Source organism: Canis aureus, chromosome 23 (genome assembly GCF_053574225.1).
Source record: "Canis aureus isolate CA01 chromosome 23, VMU_Caureus_v.1.0, whole genome shotgun sequence".
Classification (NCBI taxonomy): domain Eukaryota; kingdom Metazoa; phylum Chordata; class Mammalia; order Carnivora; family Canidae; genus Canis; species Canis aureus.
The window spans coordinates 7,577,548-7,594,745 of NC_135633.1; the positions used below are offsets into that span (position 1 = coordinate 7,577,548).

A 17,198-nucleotide genomic window follows, 5' to 3' on the forward strand; every position below is an offset into this window, starting at 1 on the left:
GTAAAAGCCTGGGCTTTGAGGCAAAAAGAACTGCTCAAATCACAGCTCTGACACTTGTTAGGCCCTATAATCTCGGGCATATTACTCGGCAGTTCTTAGTCTCAATTTACTCAATAAATGAGGATAATCACTCATTTATTCACTAAGTATCTTTTGAGTGCATGCTTAGCGTCAGGCACTCTTCTGAGAGCTGTAGCCACACAGCAAACATTGACTAAAGTCTCTACTATCAGGGTAGGCAGCATTCCAGTGGTGGGGAAGACACAATAAACAAGACAGATAAGTGATATATTCAATGTCTTAAGTGGTGACAAGTATTGGTGGTGAGGGGGCAGAGAATGGAGATATTATCATTTGGGGCAAACTTGGGGTCTGCAATGTTAGTTTAAGTTTTTATTTAAATGATTTCTACCCCTAAAGTGGGGCTCAAATTCATGACCGCAATATCAAGAGTTGCACACTCTTCTGATTGAGCCAGCCAGGAGGGGCTGCAAGTTTAACAGACTGGTAGGCAAGGCCACATTGACAAATGTTATTTGAGTAGAGACCTGAAGCAGGTAAAGAAATGAGTTGTGTATATAAAGAACATTCCAGAAAGAGAGAACACCCAATGCAAAGGTCCTGAGGTATGCTTATAGGCTTGAAAAATGGCAAGTAGGAACAGTGTAGTTATCTGATGAAATTAGATTAGCAGTATGGGGTAAGAAGATGGTGATAAGCCACTGGCTTCTGGGTTATGAGGTTTAGATAACATAATACATGCCAAACACTTAGCACGAGATCTAGCCTAAGCATTAAATAGTAAGTATGTAGTTTAAACATTCCTACACCATTCTGACTCCAATCTTCCGAGACTGGAGAAATACTACAAGAGACACTGAGAAAAATTACGTAGAGATGCCTTCAAAATGCTAATGCACGGAGTTTACAGGGAATGTACAAGTGACTATGGCATTTCCACATATCTGAAGACCAAGCATCTGGAAAAATGAAAGCTTGCCATTGGTAGCTTGACATCACTTTTACTCAAAGAGAGTGCCATGATAATTTGCTGACAGTAAATCAGAGAGTGCTTAAAAGTGCAGTTTGTGGAATGGGGAAGTGGCAGATAGAGAGTCAGTGAGACTACTGAAAGGAAGCTGGGGCTTGTGCCAAGGGCACTGAAGAACATTTAAGATTTTTCAGCACAGAATTAACTTCATTGTATTTGTATTTTATAGGGTTGCATTGGCTGCAATGCACAAAGAATATTTTTTTGAAAGGGAGGAACTGGTCTTGGCATCTATAGATTTGCTTCTAGTCATTCCAGGCAAAAATCATTCCAGTAATTTAGATTAGGTGGTAGAATGGAGAAAAAAAAATAGATTGCAGTGATTCAATGGGAAAGTGAGGGTGAGGGAGAAATTAAGGATAACTCTGCTACATACAACCTAAAAATATCAGCGATGAAGGTGTGTGATTGTCAGCAATAATTTTCTCATTCTTCCCAATATACAGCATGATGACAGAGTTGTGTCTTTGGAGATGATCACGAAAACTAAGAGATCTTTATTATCTATTGATTCAAAAAATGTTTTGGCCAACTGTGGTGTGCAGGCACTGTTCTGGGTACCAACGGTACAGTTTCAATAAGAAAAAAGCCTCCCCCCCCCATGCAGTTTAAATCCTGGGTAAGCAGATCATATTAAAAAAAAAGACATTATCATGTCAGAGAGTGAAAAAGGCTCTGAAAACAGTCAGTGACCAAGAGGAGGATGTGTATTATCTTTTCAAGGTTTTATTTACTTATTTGAGAGAGAGAGTAGAGTAAGGAAAAGGGAAGGGGCAGAGGGACAAGCACACTCCCTGCTGAGCCAAGAGACTGATGCAGGGCTGGATCCCAGGACTCTGGGATCATGACCTGAGCCCAAGTCAGATGCTTAATCAACTGAGCCACCCAAGCGTCCAAGAACATGAATTATTTTAGTTAGGGATGAAGGTCTCTCTGAGGAGATAACTCTTGAACAAATACTTACATGACACAAGGGAGCTGAAAATTCTAAGCAAACAAAGAATAAGGGAAACATGAACAGTGTGTTCTCAGAAAATCAAGGAGACCATTGTGACTGGAAAAGATGGCATACAGTGAGGGGAGCACACTGAATGAAGGCGGCGGCAGATAGGTAACAAGGAGGGGGACTGGAGGTTGCAGTCTCACAGGCTATTGTAATGACTTTGCATGAAAATAGGGAGCCATGGAGGATTTGGGACACAAGATTAACTAGGTCTAAATTATTGAATAATGTTCCCTTGATTACTTTGTTGAGAGGAGACTATCATTGCACCCCAGTGGAAATTAAGTCAGGTTTTTACATTCATCTAGATTAGAGATGATGATGTCATGTCCAAGAGAGATAGTGATAGAGATGTGTAATTTGGATTCTAGAAAAATTTTGGACGCCCAGCAAAGATTAAGATATGCAATGAAAAAGAAAAGTCAAGGACAATGTCAAGATCTTGATCCAGGGCACGTGAAAGGATAGATCCTGCCATCAACTGGAAGACCAAGGAGGAAGACCACAGGAGGTGGGCGTAATGTGAGAGGAAGAAGGATCAGAGGTATTTTAGGATATTGGAGACTCTCAATAACCACTCTATTATTTAAAATTAATATCCTATACCTGTGATCGACATCTAAGTCTGTGTGTTGCCAGCAGAGTGAACATTCCAAACAAAAGCTCAGGGATTGGTAAAAATGAATAAATGAATGATGCATTTCAGTGGCCAGAAGTAGTTTAGGGCTGGTAGGAATGTAAGATGTATGTGGAGGAGGAGGAGGAGATAAAGCTAGAGAGGCAGGCAGAGACCAGCCATGGAGGTCTTGATCCGTCCTGCCATGGAATTTGCCTTTGTCTCATAAGCACTGAGAAGGTACTGAAAGGTTTCCTTAGCAAGGCATTCCTTAACTACATGAAATCACGATAGGAAAACCTTTCAGTACCTCCTCGGTGCTTCTAAGATAAAGTGTCCCCTCTCACGGACTCAATCTACTTTAGGTAAAAGTGTGGCCGCCCACAGATAACTTTAAGGCCTCTGTTAAACTGGAGAATGCTCTAAAATCACATTAGCCCACCAAGCCAGAAACTGCTCATCTCTTCTACCATTACCAGAACGAACGCATACATTTTGATGTTTGATTTATCATATTTTGGACCCGAGTGAACATTTTCAGGCAACTACCTTTTCTAATCAGTAGATTCTATTAGGAGAGAGTGATGCAAATCACAAGAGTTATATTCCCTCTCAGTCAGTCTATTGGCTTCAATTAGTCTTTTTCCACATGATCTATATAGCGCAGTATGTGTTCTGGGATACAAAGAATTCTTAGATACTAGTTACTAGGCAAAGTTTGTAATTTCTTGGTTCCAGTTGGTCATATTTTCACAGGCACTTGGCCTTCCTTTCTGGTTAGCAACTGTGCTTCAAGTTCCAGTGGTGTTTGTATTCCCCAGGGCATAGGATTAAAAATAAGCATGTGAACCAAACTCCTGACTTTTCACAGTTCAATAGGGTGAGCATTCCTGGTGGGGAGCAAGAATTTTTTTTTAAGATTTCATTTATTCATTCATGAGAGAGAAAGAGAGAGAGAGGCAGAGACACAGGCAGAGGGAAAAGCAGGCTCCCTGCAGGGAGCCCGATGTGGGACTCGATCCTGGGACCCCAGGATCACTCCCTGGGCCAAAGATGGTGCTAAACTGCTGAGCCACCCAGGTGTCCCCAAGAACTTCTTATCATACTTATCAAGTAGTCAGGAATTATTTTCTGCTTTACTAACTAGACAAGGTAATACCTAATGGCTTTCGTTTATTTGATGGGAAAGGCCAATTACCAAGATTGGCTCCTTTCACTTTGCTTGCTAGAAAGGCATGCTGACAAAGCTACTGAAAATACACAAAATTTTTGTCCTAATGGTGTTTCTTTCCTCCATCCTCAACATGATGTGCTTTGACTTAGGTGTCGTTTAAATGAGACTTCAAACGGAGTTATTACAACTCATGGTTTACAGAATGAAAAGACTGGACCATGTGAAATTTAAGGTCCTTCCCTGTACTCATTTATTCAGTTATCAAGTACTTAATGAACTCCACTGTAGTAAGATATTTAAATTGGATTTTTCCCATGTCAGAGATCTGGCAGGTGATAATGTATTAAGGATTCCTGCATCCCAAAGCTGAGCACTTGGTTATTTTATGACACTTTCAAAAATCAGTTGCTTAGATTAACCATTAACCACTTTCCAGCTTTGTAATCAAAGGTCTAGAAATTCAGCAAGGCATGTTCACAAGGCCAAAAGTAAGGATTTTGTTAGAGAAAACTGTTTGGTATGTTGACTGTTCTAGGTGACGTTTTTGGGGGGTGGGGGAGGGAGGGGGGGGGAGAGAGAGAGAGAGAGAGAGAGAGAGAGAGAGACTTTCCTCTGAAAACTCATCTAAGGGTGACAGACTTGAAGGACACCCAGAAATGTCCTCCAGATTGTGAAGGACTGAGCAACTCGTATTTGATTCATACCTCAGAAATCTACAGGTTAAGGCCTGCATCTGCAACTGCCTCAGCCACTTGGCAGAGCAAATACAAACAAACAAACAAACAAAAAAAACACATTAAGAGAGGGCTGCAGTGGGGTTGATGGAGGGGAAGAGTATCTGCTTTGCAGGGATCCTACAGAAGAGCACCAGGGCTTCCACCTAACCCCATGTGAATCTTACAGGGCAAAGGAGCCACAAGAGAGGAGGGGCCCTTCACAAGCTTAGAGCTACAGAAGGACGAAAGGATTGTCCACGTCAATGGAACTTCATTTGGAAGTTCCCTAGCGAGTGAGGGCCATCCCCAAAGCAGCTCATGAAGTAAGGACCAGCAACTGCACATCTCCCATCCAGAAGGCCTCGATGCTGAAAGTCCACCGTACCGGTTATGTGAGGCCTTATCCTCTTGCCTATAAAAAGTCTCACCCTATAAGATTCAGGACACCTATGAATTGTATAATAAGGTATTGAAAGGAAAAAAAAAATACTGTCCACACCTTCTCACTGCAGACTTCTCAGATTGGGGCAGGCTGATTGCGGACAGTAAAAAGCTTTTACTTCACATGAATACAATATTGACTTAATTGCTCAGCTGAGACGCTTTTTGGTCCTGAAAGCTCCCAAATAACACAAGGACCTGATAAGCCATAGTGAGATCAACATCTTCCTGGCATATTTTTCTGTGTATAGTGTATGTGTGTCTGTGCATAAAAACTGCACTCATACTGAACATGCCATTTTTTACTTTGTAATGTCTAGTGCAAAATGAGTGTTTACCAGATATCGGGAAATTTCAATACTATTCTCCAATGGGGCAGTACTCTTCTAATTCCCGTTTTGTTTTGTTTTGTTTTTTAATCAAGAAACTGAGGCACAAAAGATTGAGGTAACTTTCCAAGGTGATAGAGCAAGAATTTATATTCTTAACTGTACACTCTATCTACCATCTCATTCAATAGTCATCTTCCATAGGTTTTACAGGTTCCATATAATCGTTACCTATAATTTATTTCACTAATTCTCTATTGTTATAAATCTAGGTTGCTTCCATTGTACTATTATTTAAAATGCCATCCTTTCAACATTTTAAGTGTATCCTTAAGCCCCATTCATGCGTCTATCTCTGATTATTCTCTCAGGGAAGTTTGATGATTGAGTTTGTACCACATTAAGGTTTTTCTAAAATGATTACTCCCATGTTATACGGAAAAGTTGATGTTGCCCCCATCATAAAGCTAGTCAAGTGTGGAATTTGGGAAGAGCCTCCTGGTTTCATGGTGCCAAACTTAGAACCAGTATGTTTTTCTATGTGAATTAGAGGAATCAAGAAAGGGGTAAGGAAATATTTGTAGAAAGAATAGTGGGTAGCCCTTTTGGTGAGGTCTCATATCTGTCTACGTACAAAGCAACATATGCTATCAATCATAGAGTGAGAACTTGGTGTTAAGTCTTCAATTTCAACTCCAACAAATGGGAAGGAAAATATCATTCCCAAGAATCATGTCTAGGTTATACATGCCACTATTTCAGGTGAATTAACTCACTCTTTCCCCAGAACAAAAATCTGGTGCATAGATTAATATTAACTTGGTACAGAATTGTATAAAATGTTTATGGGACCAGAGAGAAGATAAATTGGCCAAGGTGATATGAATAGAAATACTACATTTGAATGGTACAGTTCGAGGCCCTAAGAGCCGGCCAAAAGACTAGAGACCTTGATAATAGCAGATGATCATAAGGCATAGCTCCACCATTTACCTGCTGAGTGCCCTTGGGGAATTAGCCTATGTTCTCTGAGTCTCAATTTTATCACCTGGTAAATTGAGAATAGAATTAATGATAGATACCATTTTGAGATACCTACTGGATGCCAGGCAGTCTAACAAGTGATTTAATGAGATGATTTCATTTAATCTCATCATAATATCATGAAATAAATAATACCGACAGCCCATTTTTTAATGGCTATCAAGCTTAGAAACATTATATATATCTGATCCCATAGCATAGGTTCTGAAACCCCACCTTAAAATGAGCTAGTGTGGCTTCAGAGATTGTGCTCTTAACCCCTATTTTGTTTACTCTCTTCCTGCCTTAGGCACAATAAAGATGCTAAAAGGAATGTGTAAAAACAATGCACATGATGAAGTAGGAGATTACAGTTCATTTGTCATAGGAGAACATAATTTATTTGGTCTTCTTGAGAATCTATTTTGTTTCACTGCCCCTGGACATAGGTAATGCAATGAAGAGGCAACAGATGATTGGACGGTGTATGAACTTTGGATTCATCCATACACGGATTAGAATCCCCACGTCACTAGTGACGGGCTGAAGCACATGCAAACATGTTCTCATAGATGTTCAAAAGGGTGAAGCTAGCTGCCTCATAAGAAGTAAGCAATGTAAACTTCTGGGGAGTTATAACAGATGGGTAGTAGGCTCATGAAAGCTTCACTTCACAAAAGGTAAATAATTCATGAGGCACACACAGTATCAGAACTCAGGCCTCTGTCCCTCAGTCCAGTCCTCTTCACTACTTCTGGCTGCATCCCTAATTTACTGTCCAGGTCCCTGCATGTTGGACCTTTGGCCCAATGTCTCCATCATAGTTGAAAGAAGAAGAAAAGTTGAGTGGGTGGAATTAAAGACAGGAAGGTGGTACCGTGTAAGTACTCCAGATGAATAATCTCAGCGTTGGTGGGTCTGGGCTTGTCTTTTCCTCCACTGCAATCCCTCTCCTCTGCTATTCTCTATTTCTGGAAATATCCAGAGTGGGGAATAGCTCCTCAAACAAATTCACACTTGTCTGACTTTAATGAAATTTTAATAGAGCATCTATATGCATTCTTTTTTGGTCAACGTACAGAAACCTCAAATCCTCATATTTCCCTTTTAAATGATGCCACAGAAGCCCTGCCTACTCCAGCACCTATTGGCTGCACAAGGGCAGTCACAGGAGCTTCCATTTACTGAGCCCACACCATGGCCCAGACCACCAGAGAAAGCTCCTGCTGAGAAAAGGTAAAATACATGTCCTAGCTTCCAGGATTTTGAAAAGGCACATTTGCACTTATCCTCTTCCCACATGCCCTCCCCACAGTCCTGTGATAGCTGGAGAGGAAAAAGAAGTATTCTGTTCTCCATTTACAGAATGAAACTAATAGCCACCTTCTTAAAAGCTCTTAAAATTTTTCCCTGAAATAAGGGTGGGCAAAGAAAATGCTTATAGATGAATGCCAGTATAGTGCTCTCAAAGTCAGAGCAATATTTAAAATGTGGAAGATCACAGAAGTCTTTGTTTCTAACCATTCTTTTTACCTGGTGGATGGATCACATACTCAGACCAAACTTCCCCTGTTTATATATCTGCAAGTCCCTGAAGTACAGGGAAAAGAACAGAATAAATTATCCAGCAAAGTCATTTCCCTTTAAGGAAAAATTAAAAGGTTCCCCTTTACCTGAGAAAAATGAAGTCCTTTTTGTGATGCTTTATGCTCTCTGTAGTAACGGGTTTTTAAAACGTTTAAAATAAACACAAATAATACTGTCTTAGAAAATCCAGATAACCAAAATAAGAAAACAATAGCTACTGGAAATTATTTTGCAAATGGATAACACTGTCAAACTTTTTTGCTTTATTGATTTCCCCGAATATTCTTGATTAGGTTCTTAATATGATTTGGAAACACTTGCAGATTGTGTAAGTTCAATGGTTATGTGAGTTAAATGAATATTTACAACAAAACGAACCCATTTCTGAAGTTATGTGAGAAAAAGTCAAGGTCTGTGATTTTTATAATATCAGTGTATCTTTTCCCAGTTTTTTTTTTTTTTACATTAGATTATGGCCCCGCCTAATGTTTGACAAGTGCTGCCCAACCCCGCCTGATTCACAAGACCTTGGTTATGAGTGCCTGCATTTATACAATTCGGAATTCATGGAATATGCAAATAGGGAAATGCAGGAAAATTAGCTGTCTTGTCTTGTATCACCACAAAGAACATTTATATTTATATCCCACCCAAAACTCCTACCCAAAGTGACTGCCTGGTAGTGTCAGAGAGAAATCATTTTAGAGAAAATGCCATTTAAAATGTGTGTATCTAACTTTTATACTATGAGACATCATCTTATTATATATATCGAAAACTTTCTTCTACAAAAAAAAAAAAAAGGAAAGAATAGGGGTACCTGGGTGGCTCAGTGGGTTAAATGTCTGACTTTTTTTTTTTTTTTTTTTAATGTCTGACTTGATTTTAGCTCAGGTCATGATTCTCAGGGTCCTGAGATGAAGCTCCATGCTGCGCTCTGGGCGTGGAGCCTGCTTAAGATTCCCTCCCTCTGCCTTCCCCCTGCTTGTGTGCACGCTCTCCCCCTCTCAAAATAAATTACATGAAAGAAAGAAAGAATAGAGAGAGAAAGAAAGAATAAAGGGTTTTCTTTTCCTTCAGGAGAACACAATGATTAGGGTCACATGCTCCTTGGTCAGTGTTGAAGCATTCACGTGTTCACACTGGCACTGGGAGAAAGTGGACAGAGAACTGGCCCAGCCCCCATAGCAGCCTGGCTCCTAGGTGCCTCACATAGCACATGATGGGGGGGTATCAGCCAGTCTCTGGCTTTTAGATCTCAAGAATGTCCTAACTTTCAGAAAAAAATGCTTGGAATTTTTATATTATCAACTAACACTGATATATTTACCTAAGATATACGTGTTTTTGTGCATATATACACATGGATACATATACATGTGTATATACACACACACCATTTTTGTAAAATACTTTTTAAAATGCTACATTTAAACTCAGTGTTGTCAATAGGAGTTAATTCTGCCTCCCTGAGAGTATTTGGCAATGTTAAGAGATATTTCTGCTTGTCATGACTGGGGATGGCACAGCTAATGGTATTTAGCGCATAGAGAGTCCAGTGATGTCACTAAACATCCTACAATGACGAGACAGTCCTCCCAAACAAAGAATTATCTCGGTCCACAAGGTCAGTACTGTCAAGGTTAAGAAACCATCAACCAGACATAGTTTGACACCTTGTATATAATCTCTACTTGTTCTTGCTTGCAAATTTGCTTAATGCCAAGTAGAAATCTTAATCTTACTCAGTTCTCAGAAGATGGTGTTCTGATTTATGCTGGGTAACCTATTTAGTTATATTGTATCAATATAGTATATTGATTTCACATTTGGAAAGTCTCTGGGAGGACTTTGTGTTGTGTTCCATTTTGTTTTGTTTGGGCTACATTCTGCTAGTGTGCCATGATGTCCTGTTAGCTTCCGTAGGTTAGTAAGAAAGCTTTCTCTCCGCAGCCCTTTCTATCCTAAAAGTAGCAAAACTACTCCTCTGATTCTTTACTCATCTCTTTCATCACACACATCACAATGATTACGGTGAGGCCAAGTCAAAGGTAAGGGCACAGAGAAAGGCCAATATAATGCACTGTCCAGAAGCCAAGAGAGGTTAAATCTTGCTTATTCTGCGTAAGATTATGAAACGTTTACATTTATTAAAATCTCCTCAACTAAAATAAAGGCAGAGTTGTTCATCTTTGTGTTACACCAAAAACAGGTGAGTGTTTTTACCTTCATTAAATTCTGGAAAGGTATTTGCTTCAGAGTATAAATGTGCTTATACTCCGAAAGGCTGAATATCACAATGGATAAAACCAATAACTAGGGGGGTCATAGAAACATTTTAAGATTAAACATAAGTGAATTCTGTATAGCTCAAATGAGAACATCTAATTAGCCTTGAAATCGAAAGAAACCAAATAAAAGATTTAGTCTAATCATCCCGTGAGATATTCATAATGCCTTTACATTTTCCCCTTGTACCAAGTCTAAAGGCATCCAACATCACTATTCAATGGAAAAGATAATTATTGAATGGTTATTACTAATGGTCAGCATGACAAAATAATTTAAATAAGATACGGCATACATAGCTTTTCAGTATTTGCCCTACAATTCATCTACATCCCTTGCACACAACTGACTGGAAAATGTGTACTTTACTCACAAAAAAAAATCTTGCAGAATTCGAATACTGGCCAGTATCAAATGGAACAGCTTTGCTACTGATGGGAGATAGTATCACATGTGGAGAAACCTTGTTTTTTTTTTTTTTTTTTAACCTTAAAATAACTGTGCACGTATTCAAGAAAATGCATTTCCCAGTCTCAAATTCAGCAGTTGTATTTATGACATTTACATAGGAACCCACGTCCTATCAATCCTTGTTTTATTTTTCTCTCTGGTCTTGATTTTCTCCTTTATCTCTATTCTTCATGCTCCACATTATGGACCAGAGTGTAAGCACTGATTCAACCAACCACTTATTGAGTAGAGAAAAGGCCAGAGGTCAAACTAACAAGCCATCAGAAACCATAATTAATTTTTCCTGAGCTGCCAAAGACTCGGACCCTAGTGTAAGATCAATGTTCTCCCCTAATCCTTTAAAAGGTAAAAAGAGTCAGAACTTTACAAATGTTCTGATTAAGCATCTCCATAACAATATACCAACAACTGGTTTATCACAGACAACCTGAGGTGCTTGGTGAAAGTACAGATTTGTGGACCCTCCTCCCCAGACCTCCTGATTCACCAGGAATGGAGCAGAAGCCCAGGAATCTGGGTATTATACAGGAAGGCCGTGTATTATCCTTGAGTAATGTACGCAAGGGTTTATAACACAGGCTTTGTGTGATGCAACTTATATTTTCAGTTCTGATACTGGCTCTGCAGCATTGCAGAAGTTCCTTAACCTGGCTAAAAGCATTAGTTTGCCATCTATAAAATGGGAGTAATGAGGTCAATCTCTCATTTGTTGTTAATATTAAAGCATTCATGTACAAGGCCTAAGACAGAATTAGTACATGATCAATCGTATACCATAGTAGTAGCCACCATTTTCAGCATCATCATCACCTTTCTGTCCCCATTAATCTTTGTATACTTATTTTTGGGAAACACAGCAGTTCTAGAGGAAATAAGGTGAAACCTTTAGCTTTTTTTTTTTTTTTCATTTTAGAAGACCTAGTCAAAATCAAATGTACTGCAATAAAGGCATGTGTGTTAAGTTACCATTAAGTTTCTTTGCTTTTGAAAAAAAAAAAAGTTTCTTTGCTTTTTGGCAAGAATATTTCAGCTGCATGTGGTAACATTCTCATGCTGCTCTGAAGCAGAACCCGGCTCCTTATCCTAAAGGATAAGCCTTTAATAATTAGATATTATTTAATAATGTGACGATTTGTTGATAGTATCACAAAATATGGCAACAAAGGCACACACACTGTTGATTTCCTTTTTGAATAATTTATGTAGATTTTGGCAGGTTTCTTAAAGGATCAGGCTGCCTTGTAAATGTACAGGCAGCACAACGTAATATGTTGGACAATTTGGGGTATAACAGGGTCAATAAAACAATGAGACCTTTAAACATGAGAGAACAAGGAGCTTTGCTTAGATCTCTGGCATTAGATGAAGACATCTTCCCCCTCATCAAATAATAGGAGTAATGATGACAACATTGCATTTCCATCTTTCTATGCTATTCTGTGATAAGTGTCAAGTGTGACATGCCCTTCTGAGAAAAATACAGGACAATGGTTTTACCCTAATAAAAATTCATGGACAAATATACTGAAATATTCAAGTTTATATGGCACAGACCTCTTGCTTGCATTGATTACAAACACTGGCACACTAACACTGAACGTCAAATTTCACTTAGACAAAGGTGGGAGGACTTCTTCCGTTAATAACAGAGCTGGATTTCACCAAATAGTACCAAGTGTAAACACGACATTTACTGCAAATAGAAAGGGGTCATAATGGAATCTTACCAATGCTAACCGGCTTATATTATCAGGCCCGTGAATGATAACGTTTGTAATAAACCAATATTACAATAAAATTCCAAGTACAGCCATAAACCTGCTGCTGGAGTTATTTAACATGCTTTTACACAAGGAGCATGTGGTCCTAACTTAGATTCCTTTGATGCAGCAGGTTGTTAAGGCTCCAGTGGTTACATGTGATGTTACCCAATAGGTGATAAGTGGGGCAGGTCAGTTCCTCAGGCTTTGTCTCCAGCAGTGAAAACGCGCACTGCACGCTACGGCGGAGAAAAGAGTGGACCTGGCTAAATTAGACACGCTGGAGGGAGGGCAAGTGAAGTCGCATTTTCAAAGGGAAGATGCCTATTATGCAGTAATCAAAAGGTGCCCAGTTTGGGAGAGGGACGTCCACCATCAACACATGGCATATCAAGTCAACCCACAGGACTACACCTAGAGAAAGAGACCCATTCTCTGAAAGTCGGTCTCCACCCCCCTACCCACCCCCCCCCAAAAAAAATAACAAAGCAGGCAAGGTTACCTTTCTCACAGTGGCTTCCTGTGAATCCAGAGGGACAGACGCACTTGTTAGGAGACACACAGCTTCCACCATACCTGCAGCCCTCTTGACAGAATGCTGTCACCAAAAAGAAAAAAAAAAAAAAAGATTTCTCTCAGATGTCAATAAGGAAACTCGTGAACAGTGTGAACACAACCAATTCTTTCTTTGTTGCACTGGATAATACATACCCGTGGTAAAAGTTTAAAAGTTTTGGCATACCAAAAGAAATAAATGTAGTGACACCTATTTCACTGGTTTACATGAGATCATTTGAAATAACAGATATAAAGTATTGAGCACAGGGCTGGCATGTGCTAAGTAGTGGTTAGTATGAGCAGCTAGTGCTCTTGCTGATACACTATTGATATATTTTAAGTCAAATAGGATAAATTGAGTAACTAGAAAGGATAAGGTAGGCTGTAAAGGCAAAGGCATTTTAAACACTATTTTGCAACTACTCTTAAAACATCTTTTTTACAATAAAAACATTTTTAGGGGCACCTGGGTGGCTCAGTGGTTGAGCATCTGCCTTTGGCTCAGGGCATGACCCCGCGGTCCTGGGATCGAGTCCCGCATAGGGCTCCCTGCATGGAGCCTTTTTCTCCCTCTGCCTGTGTCTCTGCCTCTGTCTCTCATGAATAAATAAGTAAAATCTTAAAAAAAAAAAAACATTTTTACATTACTTTACAAGATTTTGGCAGTCAATATATAATTATTTTAAGTATTTATTTATTTGTTTGTTTATTTATTTATTTATTTATTTAGAAAGCACGAGCAGGAGGAGGGGCACAGGGAGAGGCAGAGAGAATCTCAAGCAGACTCTACACTGAGCATAAGCTGGACAAAGGGCTTGATCCCATGACCCTGAGACCATGACCTGGGCCCAAACCAAGAGCTGGACACTTAACTGACTGAGCGACCCAGGCCTTCCAGGTAGTTGATATAATTTTTGATAAGGCATATTTAACTAAGCATTTACTTCTGAATATTTAAGATGTTTCCAACAATTCTTTAATAAAACAAATCCTTGTCCTTATAAGCTAAAATGCTTAGCATACCTCAAACTATTCCTTTAGGGGAAATGCTGCAAAGTGAAAATGGAGTCTCAAAGGGTATGGATTTCGATAAGACTTCAAAAATTTATCCCAACCCCAGCTCAGTGCTACCTTGCTAGCCTCTGAAACAAGGTTAATTTCCCATATTACCTATTAGCACAGTGTAGCTCTGGGAATCTCTCCTTTGCAGTCTTAACTACCATTGTTTATTTATCTATAGTTGATTACCATCTTCCATTTTATCCATTGGACTGTAAGACCCAACAGGACAAGTAACTGTGATTGTTCTTGTTCCCCATTGTAGCATAGTTTCAGAATCTAAGCACACAGTAGATGCTTCAAAATAGTTGAACAAATACGCCTGTATTTTGCAGATTATTCTCATTGGAAAACTCTTGTTCTAACAATTCTTCAACATTTCCACGTGGAATAAATTATCAAGCCTTGCAGGATAACCAATAATTTAGTCTACCAAAACTGCAAAATTTCCCATTAATGAAGATGATTGCAACTTGTTACCGCAGAGTGTGTTTTTTTCACGTGAGAGCTAGCTGAGCACATGTCTTAAATTGCAGGTAGAAAAATGTCACACTGGAAAGATGCCATGGTTCTATTTTGCCATCGTCACATAAGTAATATATGTTTAACTTTAAAAAGCTACGGAACATCTTTGGATAGACGAACACTAGTTCAGGTACACAGAACTTCTCACGATATTTGTCATTCTCCACATCATTTAATATCCCCTGGATAATTAAACATTCTGTAGCTTAGTAATTAACTGTGAGATCCTTTGCATCTGCCAGAGAACAGGTATTATATACCTTGCTATTCAAATACCATTTCCCGTTTTCCAGCGTCTTACTACCCGAGACTATGCAAAAAACATTTAGACAACATCTGTCTTGCTGTGTTCATCACAAGCCAATATGTATATAAGTACAGGCATACAGATGTATACAAAAGCTTTTGCCCCCAAAATCACACATCTGTGCTCTGATAAGTGCCATTTCCAGTAAGGTATCTAACATATAGCTCTGCATCAAAGCTGGAAACAAAAAAATAATGTTTTGCAAGCTGAAAATGACAGATGGAATGCTGGTCAGGAAACGTTTCAAGTGACCCCAAAATAAGACAGGGGTTTGGAAGCAAGAAGCTCAGCTTGGGTTTCTTTAGTGAAACAAATAGCACTTGATCCAGAACTGTGTGCACATAAGCACACACACGTATACACACAAAGCAGCAGACTCATAATATCTGTGTGTTCCTGATTTACTCAACTCTGAAAAAGAAATGATAGAGATTTTGTGAAGAAAGCATGAGATGTTTGTGATGTTCTAAGAATGCAGATGTCATAATAAATATGGTGCTACGAGGATGAAATGAGTTAATATCCAAAAGGGCCTATAAATAGTGTGTGGCACATAGTATTAAAGGAGTATCTTGTTTTTTAAACAAGTATCTTATTAAATAAAATTGTTGAAAGCAATAATGTTATAGCTGTGAAGCATGGGCCAAGAACAAATTGTCTAAGACCCAACAATATAAACAAGGTGTTCAGCTTCATCAAGAGAGGTGAAAGGCATCCCTTGTTATTTATGCTTTCATTTCTAAAAATAGTAGAAGTGGCCCTTATCATGATATTATTAGGTAGGTGTTACTGTTTCTTTTACCAAAAAGGTGAAACTGGGGCTTAAAAATGAAGTACAGGTAGCAATACAGGTAGCAAAGTAGTAGAGCCAAGATTCAAGCAAAGTCTTCTTTGGCTACAAAGTCTTGCCTTTTCTTTCTCTCTCTTTCTTTTTCTTTCTTTCTTTCTTTCTTTCTTTCTTTCTTTCTTTCTTTCTTTCTTTTCTTTTCTTCCTTCCTTCCTTCCTTCCTTCCTTCCTTCCTTCCTTCCTTCCTTCTTTCCTTTCCTTTCCTCCCTCCCTCTTTCTTTCTTTCTTTCTTTATTTCTTTCTTTCTTTCTTTCTTTCAGATTTTATTTATTTATTCATGAGAGACACACACAGAGAGAGAGAGGCAGAGACACAGACAGAGGGAGATGCAGGGAGCGTGGTGTGGGACTCGATCCTGGATCTCCAGGATCACGCCCTGGACTGAAGGCGGCACTAAACTGCTGAGCCACCCGGGTTGCCCTTGCCTTTTCTTTATAGGTTATAGTGCAGGTTAATCTGCAATCTGGTATTCCCATGGGCAGCTTTCTTCTTTTCTTGAGGGTAGCTCCATAAGCGTTAAGGAAATATAAGTTGAAAGAAAAAATATATGTCCAAATTGCGCATGAGGCATGAAAGGAGGGGGGCAGGGAGCTGCTCAAGTTCCTGTATGTCTTATCTAATCTCCATTTTTGACTGAGTTACAATTGACCAAATCCAGGCACGTGTGATTTTTAAATGGAATTTATCTGGAAGAAAAAAGAAATACATTGCCTACTTGAACCTCAGACTATGACAGAGTAATTTAAAAAAAACGAAACACAAAAGCAAATAAAGAAGGAGCATGCCATCCAAAATTGTAACTACGTGAAATCAAGATCAATGAAAGTTTTGTTTGAATACCTTATAAGACACCAAAATCCACTAGTATCCTACATGAAAGGTTGTAAGTAGATTATTTATATCTGGTTCTTCTTGATCAACCATCAACCTAGCATTTCAAAGAAAACAATTCTGATACTCCGAGGACCTACAGTTTTGTGCAGCATTACTTAGTTGACGGCATAACCGAAACAAGAAGCCAAGTCACCGTCGCACTTTTTCCAGTTTATGAGAAGATAGGATGAGAGAACTGCATGGCTCAAATCCTTGTTCTATATTCTTACCTGTGTCATGTAGAGCAAATTAGTTCACTCCTGTGATCCTCAGTTTTCTCAAGAACAGAGCAATGATGATGATAACACCCATGCCGTGCAGGTTAAATTAGATTACCAAGGTAAACCACCCAGCACAGGGCACTGCAGGTGTAATGTGCTCAAGAACTGGATTTGACTATTATTTATCACCAGGATCCTATTTTACCAAATAACAATACTATTATGCACCAGTTTTTGTGCTAGATTCTGGAGATGTGGCAACGAATGAGACAGAAAATATCCCTATGCAATGGAGCTTATTCTTCAATGAGGGCTCAATGTCACTCCTCCCTTGACTTGATAAGCTTA

The 17,198-nt window shown here is 39.1% G+C and overlaps 1 protein-coding gene across 2 annotated transcripts in view; it reads right to left on the reverse strand.

Annotated features, from left to right (window-relative positions):
* Positions 1-17,198, reverse strand: part of NELL1 (neural EGFL like 1) — an 812,319-nt gene that overhangs the window by 197,971 nt on the left and 597,150 nt on the right. For both annotated transcript variants that reach the window (XM_077866205.1, XM_077866204.1), the window contains exon 15: positions 12,963-13,058. In XM_077866205.1, coding sequence (XP_077722331.1) covers positions 12,963-13,058 — 96 coding nt within the window. The remainder of the gene's footprint in view (positions 1-12,962; positions 13,059-17,198) is intronic.